Consider the following 17,256-nt stretch of genomic DNA (forward strand, 5'->3'; position numbering starts at 1 on the left):
TACGTAATATTGCATGCTCTCTGATGTAGATATTTACAATTACTGTAGCAAAAATAAATATAAAATCTCTATTAAAAATCTATTCATATCTAAATCAAAATGCATAAAATGAAATGATATATTCCAGAGTATCTCTTTTTGTTATATATGCATTACCTATGTTGTTTAATTATTAAATACATGCAGCCTTACTAATAAGCGTAAGAAATTTCAATTTATTTGATAAACGACCGTGGATGTGAAAACCTTACTAACAGAAATGAAATATAAAGACTGACATTTAGCAGACATAAAATAGTTCATGAAACTAAATCGACATCATAACATTATTGATGGATTAAAACTAACGAAAAAAAAAAAAAAACAACATCAAATATATTGAATTATACTAATTCAACGCCCTCGAGGTGATTTTCTCACAAAAACGGCGCTATACAAATAATCCAATCATTATTATTATTAATAGTGGATTGGTCATTATAATAGAAAAAAATAACATGATTTGAATCACACATCACAAGTCCAAACTGTCATTTTGGTCTGCTAATAATTGGGAATAGGAATTTTACAGTCTTTATTCAATATAGTGTAGTGTTTTATTATTATTAAGGCTGATAATTTATTAGTGTAATGAGGATATCTATATATTTGGTTTCTCAGTTAAGTAAATTGCATGCAAAATCCAACTATGTTGTAAAATTTTAATTTCCTCTAAATAAAATAAATAAATAGAAATGTATGTAAATGTAATAAATTTATAGTATGTCGCAAACATATACATTTTCAATAAAAATATTATGTAAGATGACACAAAAGTCCACACTCGATTCCCAACTTATTAATAGATTGTGCAACCCTCAGTATTTATTTTTGTGATAGCTTAAAAATAACGTGTTGTTTCTTGTTGGCAATAATAAAATTTTAGGCAATACTATCTCAATCAGACTTATTATAATAGAAATTGGCATTCCCCTTCTTTTCCGTTTTAGTTCCTCGGGTTGGTAGTGTATGTATATACATATTTCAGATTGTAATGCAATGCATGATTGCAATGTATTCTAATTTATAGATTTTTTGCTACATTTTGTATTACAGGATACCAAAGTTATGTGTTTTTTGTAACTTGTCGACTATTATGCTGGTATGATATCAATACCAATTTATGGTCACTTCACGGCCAGCGATATTTTTTCAGAGATGTATAAGATTGTGGTCAACCGACAGTACCTACTGTCTGTATTATACTTGCTTGTACCTAGCTATATAGTGTTGCAGAGGTTCGCAACCATTTTGGAGCAGCGATCCTTGGGCTCAAAAAGATTTTATCAGCGACCCTGAAAGAAAAAAAACCTCCAAATTTGCAAAATACACGTTTGGTTGAGGTAAGATAGGTTGAATTCGGTTAAGGCTAGTTCTAACAATTTTTCTAAAATAATACTAGAAGGACAGGAAAACATACTTTTTAAAATGTTATTTGTCTCTTTTTTTAGGTAACGCTAAGTACAATTTTGGAAACCAAAAAATAATTATAATTACAATAAATAAGACACGTTATAACTTACTAAACTTAATATTTTGATATCCACCAATAATTAATTCTTATTTTTCGGAATAAATTTATTGAGTAAAACCTCAAATTGTAATATTTAATTATTGAAGACAATATTAGCGATTTCTAGGTCCTAGATGTGACCGTATCCTTTTCTGATTTTTCTGTTTCAGATTTTCGTTTAGAAATCGCTAATATTGTCTTCAATAATTAATTCCTTCGAACAGACTATATGTCAAGTTAGGAATTACTAGCGACCAGGCAACCATGATAGCAACTTGAATTCACATGAAACTTTCATTATAATAAATTAAACATGTATTATGTTTTCAAGATTGTGTAAAATTTATGTCCAAAATAAACATATTTTTGTAAATATTAAATAAAACGAGCAATTAATTTAACATTTTATTCAATGAACTCACATAAGATATAAAAATTGTCTGAAACTTATGCCTGTACATTACTTGGTGATATATTAGAAATAGCTACACTTAAATCCGGTTCTATGTTTTTTAGTCTGTCAGTTATTTAGTTTTGTCAGTCGATGCGGAAAAAGCTGATTCACATAGATTTATATGCAAATGGTAATAACTTCATCAGAGATTTTTTTTAATTACAGTGGATACTTTTTCAGTTACGACACAGAACATGAAACATGGACTTTTGTAAAAACCTCAAAGATTTATCATCAGACATTAAGTCTATTAATTAATTAAAATAAACCCCACGCAAAGATCGATTTTCTGGGCCTGCTTGTGCAAAGCCGACCGTAAGTCCGTCCATTACGCTGCGCCGCGCGCTGAATATTATTTTACACGACATCATCACTTATGTCGTTAGGATTCCCACTTTATTTTAGAGATTGATAGGGAAAATCTAACCGCAGGTCTGACCAATATACCAGGGCCGCGATCGCATATCTTTGTGCGCGGCTGCTTCATTTACGTCGTTAAGATTTTGGTTTTTATTTTAGAGTACTGTCTCGTCTTAATATGATTTGCGATCGGGGTTGGGGACCGCTGGTATATATAATCTATCCGATATCTCAGTGAGACGTCATTTGAGTTGGAGAGGTGATCTTTGGTTTCTCCCATTTGGTACGGAGATGTTCGCATCGTCCGATGAGCTGTCACTTCCAATAATAATACCGGTTTCGATTCGTCGACAATTCGTTGACATTTGCTGGTGCTGCTAGCTAGTACAATACAGATACCCTACACTGAAAAAAATGAGTTAGCTAAAGTGTTAAGCTAATTGAAGTTGTGTAACCATCGACTGAACTTCAGTTAGTAGTACCTAAACTACTTTATGTGCAGATACCGTCGTTGTTTAGTAAAATGTGCTTGAGCTATTACAACCAAACTTTAATAATAGCATACTAAAAGTTTACTTACCTAAACAAAATAATCGGTTTGGTTAATTAAGCTAAAGTAATTTACTAAACCTATTTCACTTTAGTAACTTAAGTTTATTTGTTACTTCCCAAAGTATTTAGCTAAATTTAACTAAACATCCATCTAGTTTGGTTAAATGTTTTGTTCAAACAGCCAAATTTAGGTTGGAATATCTAAATTTGGTATTTTTACATAACAATTAGTTGTTTTGCACAAACTTGAGCAAAGTGCGCCAAATACTTTAGTTGAATCTCCCGAACTTTGGTATATATTTTCGTCGTCGCTAACGGTCCGGCTGTTTATTTATGACGCAGTTGTCAGTTCGCCACAGTTGGCACCATACGTGAATTGACGTTCGTTGCGAATTTATTTTATGCAAACCGCTGTTCCTAGTTCCTAGTGATAATGGCAGACAAAACCGTGAAGGATTATTTAATTTCTTGGAATCTGGAAGCTTACATAGAAACATTTAAAGGTGAGTTTTCTTTTTTTATTGATTTAGAATTTAGATCGTGGAACTATGATAATATCCATTCTTTTTGATTTAGAAACTGGCACCTTCATTATTCTATGACTCAAGTAGGCAATAGATTTAGTAGATTTATATTTATTATGTACCTAGTTTGAAGAGCGCATGTGAACCAAGATTGTGTCAGGAGTCATGACACAGGTTACAGAGAGTGGTATATAAATAATAATAATAATAATTGGATGACTTGTATAGCGCTGTTTTTGTGCAAAATCACCTCAAGGGCGCCTTTATTTCTTTGTTCGTTTCCGCCAGTATTATTTTGTATTGAACGAATGTTGTTTGAAACTGCAGTATTACCCTAGCCATAAAAAGAATTATTATGCAGTATTACCCTAGCCATAAACTAGAACCAACCAAACTAGCTTTGAAATCGTACCGATGGATGGTCAATCATAGCAGGTTATGTTTAATTTTAATAAATGTGTATTGCAATTATTAATTCGGACATAACATTTTGAACATTGAATTCTTTTGATTTTTTTTTGGGAGGGATATGTTTTTTTAAATACAGGGTGACCACCCATTGTTTATGTTTACATTGGAAATTTTCATATAAATGAAATAATTTCATTATTAAAACCATTTCATCTCCGCTTGATTCATGATACAGGGTGTTCGGTATCTACTGTTGTATAAATATTAATTTTTTTAATGAATAATTTTCATTCCTTTGAAAAATAAATATTTATTTTCTGATTTGAAAATTTTTGTATTTTCTCGTCTTTTTTTTTCTTTATTTCAGAACAAGCCATAGACTCGAAAACACTCCTGATAATATCTGAAGATGATATTAAAGAATTGATTCCGACTGTATGGCACCGGGCACTGTTTGCAGCACACATTAATGCGTTCAAGGATGTTATTAATTCACCTGTCATAAGAGTAAGTTTTTAAAAGCAGTAATGATGACATATTGTATACCTAGGCCTTTTTTGGCTAACCATTTGGAAATAGTTGTACCGGACGCGATTTTGATACAAAAATAATAGTATTTAAAATAATAATTCCTGTAATTAATGAATAATCGACTGCCGGGGGGGTCAAGCAATTCCAAAAATATAAAACAAAGCTTGACCCCTTCACCCCTTCTTTCCCCTTTGTGTACAAACCTGCTTTTTGTTTCAGAATGAAGATATACCTTCAACTTCCAAACAAACAACACCCATATATTATCAACATGATGACTTCGTTGAAAATGACATTTCCTTGTTGGAAAATATAAACAAATCGCAAAGAATAACGCAAGAAGCTTTTGAAGAGCAAATTTCGAATGTAAGTTAAATAATTTTAATAAGTTTCAGATACCTTAGTAACTTAGGTTAATTGTTTTATAAATTCCGATGTATGTATTTTAGTAGAAGCAGCGAAGAATAGCCGTCCTGTGACTAATATTATGATGTTTATAGAAGTGGTTATTAGTTATGTAATCAATATGCAATTTAATTTTGTTTTCTAGGACTTACGCAATCATCAATCAATGAAGGGCAAGCACTTTTAATGCAGTTGTGAGTCAAAGGGTCTGTTGGACAATTCTGCCAGACTGTGCAGTACTATTATAAGTAAGGAATTGCAGGGAAATCCAGATAATTTGCTTTTCAAATCATTAAAGTCTTTAATAAAGAAAGCGCAGCTGTATATTTCACCCCATATGTGTGTTTTGGGCCTACCCAAAAAATTGCTGCTAAAGGTAAATTACTAGACACATACAGGCAGCGCCGAAAAGAGTTTACCAAATCAGGACACAAACAACTTTTACTATATTTAAGAAAAACTTATAATAAAAAATTATAATATAAATGTGTGTGTGATCAAACGTGTTTTTTTTTTGAAGCTTTCTGGTAGCTGGAAACAATATTTTGAGAGACGATTCTTAGCAAAATAACTTTTATATGAATGAGGTTTTTAATAAGTACATTCTAGTCTTACAAAACATAATATTTATTTATTTAGGTTTCATCTCTCAAAAGAGTTGTAATAAACTACCTGCAACTCAAAGTATTTAACCCATGATTCTGAATTATGGGTATAATCCTTCGAGTTGATGGTGGTTACATTTACACCCTGTATTGTTTTCAGCTAAACTGTAAAGCTGCACTTCCTATTTAATATAGATAATCTAACCAAAAAGCCAAGCCTCAGTACTTAAAGCTAGCTAGCAGTAGAGAGCTAAAACACCTATATCGGTAGGGCTATTCCAACCGAAGTTTAGTTAATCAACCTAACCATTTTGTAATATTAACTAAATAATAAGGTTACTACATCTAAACAGTTATGTTTTTCTAACCAAACACTACACAATGGTTTAGGTATATAATTTTTAGTTTAGGTAACACAACTAAACACAGAAAGCTGTCTCAACCGATTAGTTTAGCTAGAATACCTGAATCGTTAAGCTGTCATAAATACAGTTTAGGTAACACAACTAAACACAGAAAGTTAGAAAGCTGTCTCAACCGATTAGTTTAGCTAAAATATCTGAATCGTTAAGCTGTCATAAATACAGTTTAGGTAACACAACTAAACACAGAAAGCTGTCTCAACCGATTAGTTTAGCTAGAATATCTGAATCGTTAAGCTGTCATAAATAAACTGCTGTTTAGCAAACAGTAGCTAAAAGTTCGGCAGTCACCACAGCAACTAAACTGTTTAGTAGATAATTACTGAAAATTTAGTAAATAGTACCCAAACATTTCTTTCAGTGTAGTTAACTTAATCCCACTTGTTTATTCTAAGTGAACATTCTTTATCTAGTGGTAATTATTATTCATTCTTAACATTCTTGGGCGTTCAATGAACGCCCAAGACGGACTGGGCATGGGTGGGCGGGTATAGTAACCATTTTTTGGATAACCAACACACAAAGTGGTTTGCTACGTTTGGTGACTTGGCAGGGTTGCCCGGGTTCATGGGGTGAGGTTTGTAAAGGTCTTGGCGGCGGATGCGTTTGCTCACGTGGCGGGTCGGATCGGGAGATACTGATTGAGGGATACCCTTGATCTCTCCAGCCGGACTCTCTTGACCCATCGCCTTCCACCGCAGTGGGAGGGATTAATTTATATGTTCACTTCTGGACACTTTTACACACCAACCCACCCCTCACTTTTTCGTTCCCACAACTTTCTCTTCTTCATTTCCTTAAAAAGACTTTCCACACAGCATCTCCAAATATGACATAAGCCCTGAGGGAAATTTTTTCTTAGGGCCCCCTATCATTTGTGCGGTATTCACATTAAAAGTTGTGTTTTTTTGTATTTATTGCCTATTTACTTTGTACTATAAGGAAATTAAAAAAAAAAAAATAAGTAAATGAATGCACTTACTACGCCATTTTTCCACGAATGGTTGCGCAATTTCTCAAACATCTCTACCCCTCCGCTCGGCGACGAATGAAAATTATTAATTTTATCTCCCCTCAATGACGGCAGATCTTTTATGATGTCTCTTCCCGACAAAGCCTGATAAAAGTATCTTTCCTCCCCGGACTTGGCAAGACATTATGAATCATCTCAAAAAATTTTATAAAAAATCAATCGTTTTCCTCCGGAGGTGCCTCGTTTCCTGTCTTCTAGTTTAGTGAGGCGTTAAGAGCAATTTGCTTTGAAAGTTTCGCTTTGTCCTCCGATTGACATGTTTTGTCAGCAAATCTGATCTGTTTAGCGAAAACATCTGCTTCTTCTGTCTGACGAGACAAGATGCTTACCAACCTCAGACGTATATTGTAAAAATGCTAGTTTCAAGGTCAACAAGCCTGATTTAAAATATTATTTTAGGTTTGTTAACCCCTAGTGCGCCATGAAGTCCACCGTGGATCCACTAACAGCTCACCAAACTATATCGTCGCATTAATTCGTAGACTGCGTAACTCCAAATTTTTCGAAAATACGTTTTTAATGCCATCTGGTGTTAAAATTAGACCCGCATCGACTAGTAAAACTCGAAAATTTAAAAAAAAATTAACCTTTTAGATAAACACAAATTAGGAAACTGCGTAAAATTATGGTGCCATTTTTACTCGCGAATACTTCGTAACTCCTTAATTCAGTATTGGCCGGTGAGCCGTGCACGCTTGTTGTGTTTTTGACTGAGGAAATTTATTTACGGTGTAATAGTTTTATCGTGAAATTAACTGAGATAAGTTGATTAATCAATTTTGAACATTTTATATCCTTAATTTTAATTGTGAAGTCACGAATAGTGTTTTGTATCTGTAGTCTAAACTGACGTCTTCTGCACCGTGTGACGCTCTGCCGTAGCTCTCTTGTTTTATGTGCCTCTGCGGTTTCGTAAATACCTAATAGGTCCTTGTTCTGTGATTATCTCTTCTTCAAGGTCACCATCTCTTTGCAAGTGGATCTCCTCCTGATGCATATCCGGATCCGGTTCTTCACTGTCCTCTTCAAACAAACCCAAAATATTTACGGTGGAACGTGCGGCAATTCCATCTCGTCTCTCCTCAGACACAGTCCGTTCTCTGTCAGGCATCTTCCGCGGGTTAAGCACATGTCTTGGTATGCCATCTACTTCGATGTTGTTGACTGAAGTAAGTCCTGTCACCCTTCCATGCACGATGTGCATCTCCCATCTACTGGTTTAACCGCAAGAAGATCGCCCACTTAGAGCTCAGTCAATACTTCCTCTTCTATATTCACTTGCGCAGAAGGGTGTCTCCACGAGTGTGAAGTGTGAACTATACTAGACAGCGCAATACCTCGATTATCCTGACTTTTTGCAGCCAAAGATTGTACCGAAACACTGCCTGCAGGGGATCGCTTCCACTTCTGGCTGCAGTTCTCTTTATTGTTTGATGATGTCGTTCAACTATACCGTTTCCAGCTGGTCGGTATGCCGCGCAAAATCTTTGACGAACATTCCATCTCTTACACTTATCTGTAACACTGTAGGAACAAAATGCAGTACCACTGTCCATGAGAACTACTTTGGGTGGGCCTCTTTCCCGAAACACTTCTTCCAAATGTCTGATAATCGAAGCTGCATTATCTGACTCGATTTCCCGCCACACGGCAAATCTACTTCGACCGCAATCGATAAATGTGAGTAAACATTTCCTACCGAAATGAGTAACATCAACTGCGAAGCGACTCCAGGTTGTCACAACATTATGATTACCCGCTTCATGGGATGATGGTGGAAGGTCAATTGTCCTGCATTGTACGCAGGAACGCACGCATCTATCGACGTCCTTTCTTCTCGCCTCGGGATCGACCAGCCGGGCAAGATGAAGCGTTCACTTTACTCCAAAGTGATGCTGAGCATGAAGAGTTTCTACGCTTAAAGCACATGTTTGCTCACCAGTTCCACTTTCAAGTCTCTCCCACCTATCTTCACACTCTGAGGAGTCTCTTTCACAACGTTTCCTGTCATGGCTACTCTTTGCCCGGGTCTTGCAAACCCTAGTAAGTACATCAGTTTTATTTCTACAGGACAACAAGGGTGATCGACAATGTCAGATCAAATTCTTCTACAATCTCCTTCATCAACTCCAAGCGTCACTTAACGATCATCTCTGACACGACTACTCCCGGTCAGTGTAGATCTCACCCAGCACAAAACCGTCGCCGAATCTGTAATGATCTCCAGAGTTTGAAGATTTCACTTGAGAGTCAGATTTAATCCCTCAAGGAAGGAAAAGTACCAGCATTTACAAGACTTAAAACAGACATTAGAAAAGGATTACCACTCCTTTAACGATAACCTTCCGCATCATTAAAATCATTAAAATGCATCTAAATAGACTGCCTCGACATACACATACATTGTTGTGTTTTATTTTGTAAATGTAAAATTCCTATCTCCCAAATTTTCCGCTAGGTTGTTCATAAAACTGTTCGCAGAAAAGTACGTATCTTTTGTAAAATGCGTATCTCCATTCTCGGTTTTTACGTAAACTTCCTAACTCCGATTTGAAATAGAAAGCCTTAACTTACAAAAGTTTAATGATTGAAAATAAATTTCCAAATATATTATATGTTCGAAACATAAATAAAAAGAATAAGCCGTCTTTCATTTTTTTTCACTACGAGGTTTTTTGTGCCTCCTGTAAAATTTTACATTTGGGAGTTACGCATTCTACGAATTAATGCGACGATATATATATATACAATTTTGAACCTTAAAAAATGCTCCTAACGTACTGAAAATATTTTATTCGCTTGGCAACGAAATATATTATTCTAGATTCTCGTATCATCAGTTGCAAACATGTTTATTTTATCTGTGAATAAGCGCGTCATAAAATTCCATGTCAAATGTTATAATTCCGATTTTCATTAGTTTAATTTTACAGGAAAACCTCAAATGACTTATTTCGTATTTTGAAAGAATGCTTATTTAGCTAGAAAATACAATAAAATATATAATTTAAACCATTATATGATTTTGTTTAATATCATAGAGAAAAAAAAAACATTTCTATAAATGTAAGTACCTATTCCTTAGAAACTTCATAGGATAGATGTATAACATTTTTATACATTATCTGTTAAGACGGGACATTTATAAAAACATTGTTAAAAAAAACATGTTTTTATGAAAATAATGTCAGCCGGCGAACGACGGGCGATTGGCAATCTACCCATGGCTTTCTCAGGGTTAAACGTGTTTCCGAAGTGAGAAAATCAAAAATGATCATCACGACTCTGTACGTAATTATCAGGTATGTAAAATATTGAAATAATTAATTGAAAATAGTGCCAACCGTGTGATTAAAAAAAGCTATACCAACAGAGATAACATCAATCGGTTAATCATAAACACAGTCCAATTATCTATAAATTACTTGTTTTATCTTGATGTTGATTTACGTTAATGTTTGGTTTGCTTCCATATGCATAGGTACGCTTTCTGACAGGTTTTCTTAATTTATTAAAACTGCGTGATGTATTCACACCCAGAGCGTTTGCAAAAATAATAGATTAAAATCAATTACGTTTTGGAACATAAAACTGAATGGTTTACTAGTTAATCTAGAAACAAAACTAAAAGGCGATATTTTAGAGATTGAAATACTTATCTTAATCATTTTCCATCACTTGCCATCCAAATCTTTTCGGTTTGTATATTTTTGAACTGGCTAGTTTTATTCTCCTGCTATCACGAAATGATTACAATGGAATTACACCTCGCATACGATGTGTTCCCACATCGTGGCAATAGATTGGTATTTTACTAAAAGTTTACCAGGAAACATATCATTTTATTTTAAAATTAAATCAAATTTATTTATTTCATCAAAAACTTTACAGAATATATAATATATCATTAGTAAGTAAAATACCTATGTGTAAGTTAGTAACAATGACATTGTTGATAAACTAATGTTACAATAATATAACAGTTTCTAATAGAAGAAGAAGTAAATATGTATATAAGAGTATTATATAGAAATGGCATAATATACTATATTTTAAGTTAAAGTATTAATATTTTATTCATTCGATAAGTGCTTGCAATCCCGTTTTTAACCAGATTACGAATAATTTGAAGAGATTCTTAATAAATTAGCAATATTTTTAACAGTAATTTTTCTCCGTGTTTACCAGTCCTCCGTGTTCACCGTCCACCAGCAGAGATGTGCTTTATTTCAAATAAATCCATTTCAAATGGAAATGCAAAATGCAAAATGGGTATTTTCCATTTTGCATTTTAAATGCTTTTCTAAAAACCATTTTGCATTTTGCATTTTAAATGCTTTTCTCAATGCATTTTCCATTTTAAATGCTTTTCTCAATGCATTTTCCATTTTAAATGCTTTTTTGCAACATTCTTCCTACTATCTTCACTCATCTTTTTTTCATAAGCCCCAAATATCAGTCGGTCCTCAACCTCGCTATGAGAGATAATTTACATTTGTCAAGGTGCTCCCTAGTAGGAGCCCTGGCAATTGAGTGATACCATTACAAAAAATACTGATTCAAATAGGTACTGAACGTGGGGCCATGATGCTGTAATATTAAATTTTAGATAGCAGTTTCTATGTTTTTACGTTGGCAACATTACTCCCGCGCAAATTTTTTGTGGTTTCATAATCTGTAGTCGTGGTGTTTTTGGATTTACCATCATATAATATATTTTTTCTTCATTGATATCCATTATTAAATGAAAAAATTGTTTAAAAATTCTATAATTATTTTAATTGTTTGACCTGAGAAACCATTTTGCATTTTCAATGCATTTTGAAAATAGGTATTTTGCATTTTGCATTTGAAATGCTTTTCTAAAACCCATTTTGCATTTTCAAATGGAAAAGTTTTGACCCATTTCCATTTTGCATTTCAAATGGTTTTGTGTACCCATTTTGCACATCTCTGTCCACCAGTTTCAAAAATAAAATTAATTGATTAAAATGGCCCAAACTTCGAAGTTAGCCAAAATCATTTCTAAAAAAAAGCTTTTACAATCAGTTTTAAGTGACACCGTGAGAGCCCGCGTCCATTGCGTGGAGCCTCCCTCCTAGGCTATCATTATATGGGAAAGGATGGGCTGAAGAGAAACTATTCAGAGGAGGTTTTCGTTATTTCCCTTCATTTTTTCGGTCATAATATTTTTGATGGCTGCCTTGCCACAAGGAAAAGAGACAGATCAGGAACTTGCAGAGGAAACAGAGCAAATTAATGGGATTATATTTGTTAATAATTTGATTATTGGCTCTGAATTGTTTATTGCACTACACTGTTATGATTTCTTTCTGTTTTCCAAGTACTTAATATTTTATTATCATCCTTCTTTTGTTACAAGTATATATAGTTATATCCTCACTGAGATCTCCCTTTCTGAGGATTTCACCTGTACCTAATATGTATTAAACTTTAATTATATGAATAATAAAAAGTTACTGAAAGAATTATAAATAATATATGATGTAGTGTTTTTAGTGCAGTTGTGTGCTTTCTGTTTCAGACTGTATTTGGTGTATGTATGTTTTCTATTTCTGACATTCCTATATTTTGTATCCAGCTTTATATTTAAGTTTTAAAAAGTTAAAATGTTTTTGTAATATTTGTATGAAAAGGTAAAATTAAAATTTCTTTCTGAATCATTTTGATGTAAGTTTAATGAACGCAAGTTAGTAAAATGAAGAAAGGCACGTATATATGGTTTGAGAATGTAGAAAGAATGGTCGAAGAAAGGTTTCTAAGGAGAATATATGACGCGAATGTGAATTGTAGAAGTCGGGGACGCCCGAGCAAGACACGGCACGTTAAACTGAGCCAAATACTTGAGTCGAGCTATGTGAAGAGTCAGAATAACAGAAGAGTATGTATGAGACGATGTACGAATGAGGCAAGGAGTATTTGCCGAGACCGAGTTGTTTGGCGGTCTGTCTCTCTGCTTACTCCTGTTAGTTAGTTCTGCATATTTCCCAATTTAAATTCAGTCCTTACGAACTAAGGTTTCTTTTGAAAATACTTTACAGATCAAATAAATGACTTATGTGGTTTTAAGATAAATGTTTGTAAATTTAATTAGCAAGTTTTAAAATACATATTATTGACATTATGTAGAATTTTCAAATGATTGAAGAGCTGCACATTGATCGTCCGTTTTAATTTATTTGATAATGTCGCAATTAATAATGTAGACCACACTACAATTAGTACTTCAAACAGTGTTGAGTGATGTGCACAGAATATGAAGACCGTATTGTGGAACAGTTTGATCGTATATTCGATCTCACGGGTCCCTATACGAGTATTAATGCTTATTATTCTCGGCCCCATTCCGAGGCTCTTGAATATGCTACAAAATAGATAGGAACTTCAGTGTAATGTTTTGATTGACATATTTACACAAGGTATAAAGCCTCTATGATGTGCGGCTGTCAATAATCTATTAGAGGGTTTTAGAAAAGGTGCTAACCAACTTTTAAAATGTATTAATTTTGCCGATAACGTTGAAATATTGTATTGGTCGATATAATTGTGTTTTTAGAAAGCAAACATTCACACGCGGCGTTACATTACAAATTAAATTGAGTTATTCTGTTTTAACATCGCTTGCTTGTACCTAGGCTTCATCGAAACGGTACTTTCCGACATTAATAAACCAACACTAATAATTACAATGTTTTTTTTAATAAATTAGCTACGCATTGTTGGTAACTATGTACTAAATACTGGAAGTTATTTTCTTTGTTCCAATTTAATTTAATTCCTAGTCAAATAGTTTCAGAGTTGAGTAATTATATCACGAATGCGATCATAAATTAAAAATACATAATTTATTTGAAGTTTTTCTTTCAAATATTCAATAATATTATTCTTTGATTAATAAAAAACATTATATTATTTAACCGCCAAAGGGCCTTTACATTGCACTGTATAGTGTATACATACCTACATTTAGATTGCACTGTATACCTACCTACATTTTCATTGCACTGTATACGTACCTACATTTATATTGCACTGTATACCTACCTACCTTTACATTGCACTGTATACCTACCAACATTTACATTGCACTGTATACGTACCTACATTTATATTGCACTGTATACCTACCTACCTTTACATTGCACTGTATACCTACCAACATTTACATTGCACTTTATACCTACCAACATTTACAATGCACTGTATACCTACCTACGTTTACATTGCACTGTATACCTACCAACATTTACATTGCACTGTATACGTACCTACATTTATATTGCACTGTATACCTACCTACCTTTACATTGCACTGTATACCTACCAACATTTACATTGCACTTTATACCTACCAACATTTACATTGCACTGTATACCTACCTAAGTTTACATTGCACTGTATAACTACCAACATTTACATTGCACTGTATACCTACCTACGTTTACATTGCACTGTATAACTACCAACATTTACATTGCACTGTATACCTACCTACGTTTACATTGCACTGTATAACTACCAACATTTACATTGCACTGTATACCTACCTACCTACCTTTACATTGTACTATACCTACCTACACTGCGGTCGTCAACAATTTTTTTGTAAATGTAGTAACAAGACTAGACAATATAAAAAAATGTTTGATTTAAAATAATTTGTACACTAAAAGTGATAATTAAGCTGAAATCAACTACATCTTTGATAAGTATATACCTACCATCAATTCTTTGCGTGTAGTTAGGGTTTGCAAATCCCGTGCCTTTTTCAAATCCCGCGGTATTGCTGGAGAGAATTTCGAAATCTCGCGGGATTTAAAGGGGTATTAAATTAAAATAATGCCGACATATCGTCGTCAATTCGAAAGTAGCTCCCATGACACAAAAATGTACCCGTGTGATTTTTAAGAATTACAGAATGAATTTCTTAAAACATCAAATATACGCTTCGTAGTTTTAGATGCAATAATGTATGTAAAAGCTCTTCCTGAAAATAAAGTTTCTGAAACATGGGAGGTATTTTCGAATTGTCGACTATATCGTAAACTTTTTTTTTATTATTCGGTATCAAGTACTATAAAAAATATATGTTTTTTAAAACTACATTAAAAAGGCAACATAGTCCTTTTTGAGGACTTTTCCATCAAAAAATACATTGAAACCGCAACGTAATAAGTATTTTAAGAAGGCTTTGATAAAAAAATAAAATGTAAAAACGTAGACCAAGGAAAGTCCATATGTGCACAAAAGCCTAGCAGTGGAAAAAGCTCTCTCTGCTTCCAGACTAGTTGGTGGGACTATCCATCACAGCATGGTTTTTCGTGAAAATAAAACACATGAAAATCCCGCAAACCCGGGACTAAATATTGCGGAAATCTCGCGGGATCGCGGGATTGCAAACCCTACATGTAATGGTAGTCCAATTAGATTTTTTTTAAAATTTTCGATCATTGTTAATAGTCCTCACCTATCTCAAGAGCAACGATAAATAGTTAACTGGCATCCAGAGGGTTAAAGCGATGGAACAACTTAAATTGTTTAACGTAACATCCTGAAGCACCACTGCCTGAGTAATCTGTTAAGTTAATTAGGTACCTCCGTAAATAGCTGGATTAAGTCAGGCTGTACTCAGTTAATCCCTTCGAGGACCAGGCACAGTGTATGGTATACGCGGCATTATTGGCAGGGGCGGATTTAACCGAGCCCCCTTGAGGTGATGTTTCACAAAAATGGTCTAAAAAAAATTACAGGTATTTTTTTCGGGAACCAAATCATATCGCCAGGTTGTGCCCCACAGAAAAAAATTGGAAGAAATAATAACCCTAAAATAACGAATTTGAATAAGTGATACTGAATTTCACAAATATTATTTATGATTTTTAACGAGTACATAGAACCATGCTTATTAGAAAACTCTGTTGCTGAAGGGTATGCTCCCTTTCTTAGACAATTTGAAACCGGTATGGGCGAATACAATAACAAATAAAGTAATAAATTATAAAGCAATACAACAAGCGACAATACTTTATAACATCGGTACAACCCTGGCGAAAGACAACCAACCACAATCGAAACATTCACTTTATTTATCTGACTAAATTAATATATCCAGATTATTTTGTGTACAGTTTGTACATACTTAGATAGAGCCTAGGAAGTAATATTTGCGCAGCGCCCTTTTGATGATTGTTCACAAAAACAGCCTTAAAAAAATTTTCCAATTAATATTATTTTTATCATTTCCAACCTTCATTCTCACAAAAAGTTTTTCAAAAATTTGCCACAATTCAAATGTCTTCCAACTTTTAAATAGCAATACGATTTATTTATCGAAAAAGTAATGTATCTACTTATCTACTAAATGGTAATAAATTAATTATAATCAACAATTAGAAGTCCTTGCTAATGTCTTATTTACGTGCTTTGTCGTAGAATTTTATTAACAGATAAATTGAACGTGCTTAAAAGAAAGAAAACTCAACGTTTTATTTTTTTATTTTTGGGAGATCCAGCTCAGCGCGGGCCCTGCACCCGCGCATTCAGAAAGTTACCGGTAAATCCGGCCCTGCCTATTCCCTACTCCAGCCCGGCTGCTGCTGGAACAGCCCAAGTTAGTTCGGTAATAACTGGAATTATTGGGGAGTGTATTTTCAGTAAGTGCAGCCTTAAATGGGACGCTAATTCCAAATATAATCGGATTAGTTTATCAATGCTGAAACATCTATTTGGTATTCAAACTAAGTAAATTTCGCGCAGTTTAGGTAGACGGAAAAGCCAACACAGTTCATATTGATGATAATTTAGTAGTATTAAAAGAAATTTATGCACTTCTTCTTCTTTGTCTCCAGGAACCCTTCTGGCGTTGAAATTTAAATTAAATCTCCCTCATTTGTCTCCAAGTTGTCCGACCCAGTTCACTTTCGGTAGTAAGCCCTTCTCGACTATGGGTTACTTCAGTTTCTCTGATCTAGTTCACTTTCGGTAGTAAGCCCTTCTCGACTATGGGTTACTTCAGTTTCTCTGATCTAGTTCACTTTCGGTAGTAAGCCCTTCTCGACTATGGGTTACTTCAGTTTCTCTGATCTAATTCACTTTCGGTAGTAAGCCCTTCTCGACTATGGGTTACTTCAGTTTCTCTGATCTAGTTCACTTTCGGTAGTAAGCCCTTCTCGACTATGGGTTACTTCAGTTTCTCTGATCTAGTTCACTTTCGGTAGTAAGCCCTTCTCGACTATGGGTTACTTCAGTTTCTCTGATCTAATTCACTTTCGGTAGTAAGCCCTTCTCGACTATGGGTTACTTCAGTTTCTCTGATCTAGTTCACTTTCGGTAGTAAGCCCTTCTCGACTATGGGTTACTTCAGTTTCTCTGATCTAGTTCACTTT

The 17,256-nt window shown here is 34.0% G+C and overlaps 2 protein-coding genes across 2 annotated transcripts in view; both read left to right on the top strand.

Moving 5' to 3' along the window:
- The window catches only part of LOC149422747 (netrin-1-like), a 446,444-nt gene that overhangs the window by 181,024 nt on the left and 248,164 nt on the right, over positions 1 to 17,256 (top strand). The window lies entirely within an intron of this gene.
- On the top strand, positions 3,279 to 5,222 carry LOC149422748 (uncharacterized). Its single transcript, XM_089633493.1, has 4 exons — positions 3,279 to 3,421; positions 4,221 to 4,360; positions 4,604 to 4,750; positions 4,935 to 5,222. Exons 1-4 carry the CDS (start codon positions 3,352 to 3,354, stop codon positions 4,974 to 4,976), a joined length of 399 nt encoding a protein of 132 aa, XP_089489619.1. The 5' UTR covers positions 3,279 to 3,351; the 3' UTR covers positions 4,977 to 5,222.

Source organism: Hesperophylax consimilis, chromosome 7 (genome assembly GCF_061612785.1).
Source record: "Hesperophylax consimilis isolate HC1 chromosome 7, BYU_Hcon_1.0, whole genome shotgun sequence".
Classification (NCBI taxonomy): domain Eukaryota; kingdom Metazoa; phylum Arthropoda; class Insecta; order Trichoptera; family Limnephilidae; genus Hesperophylax; species Hesperophylax consimilis.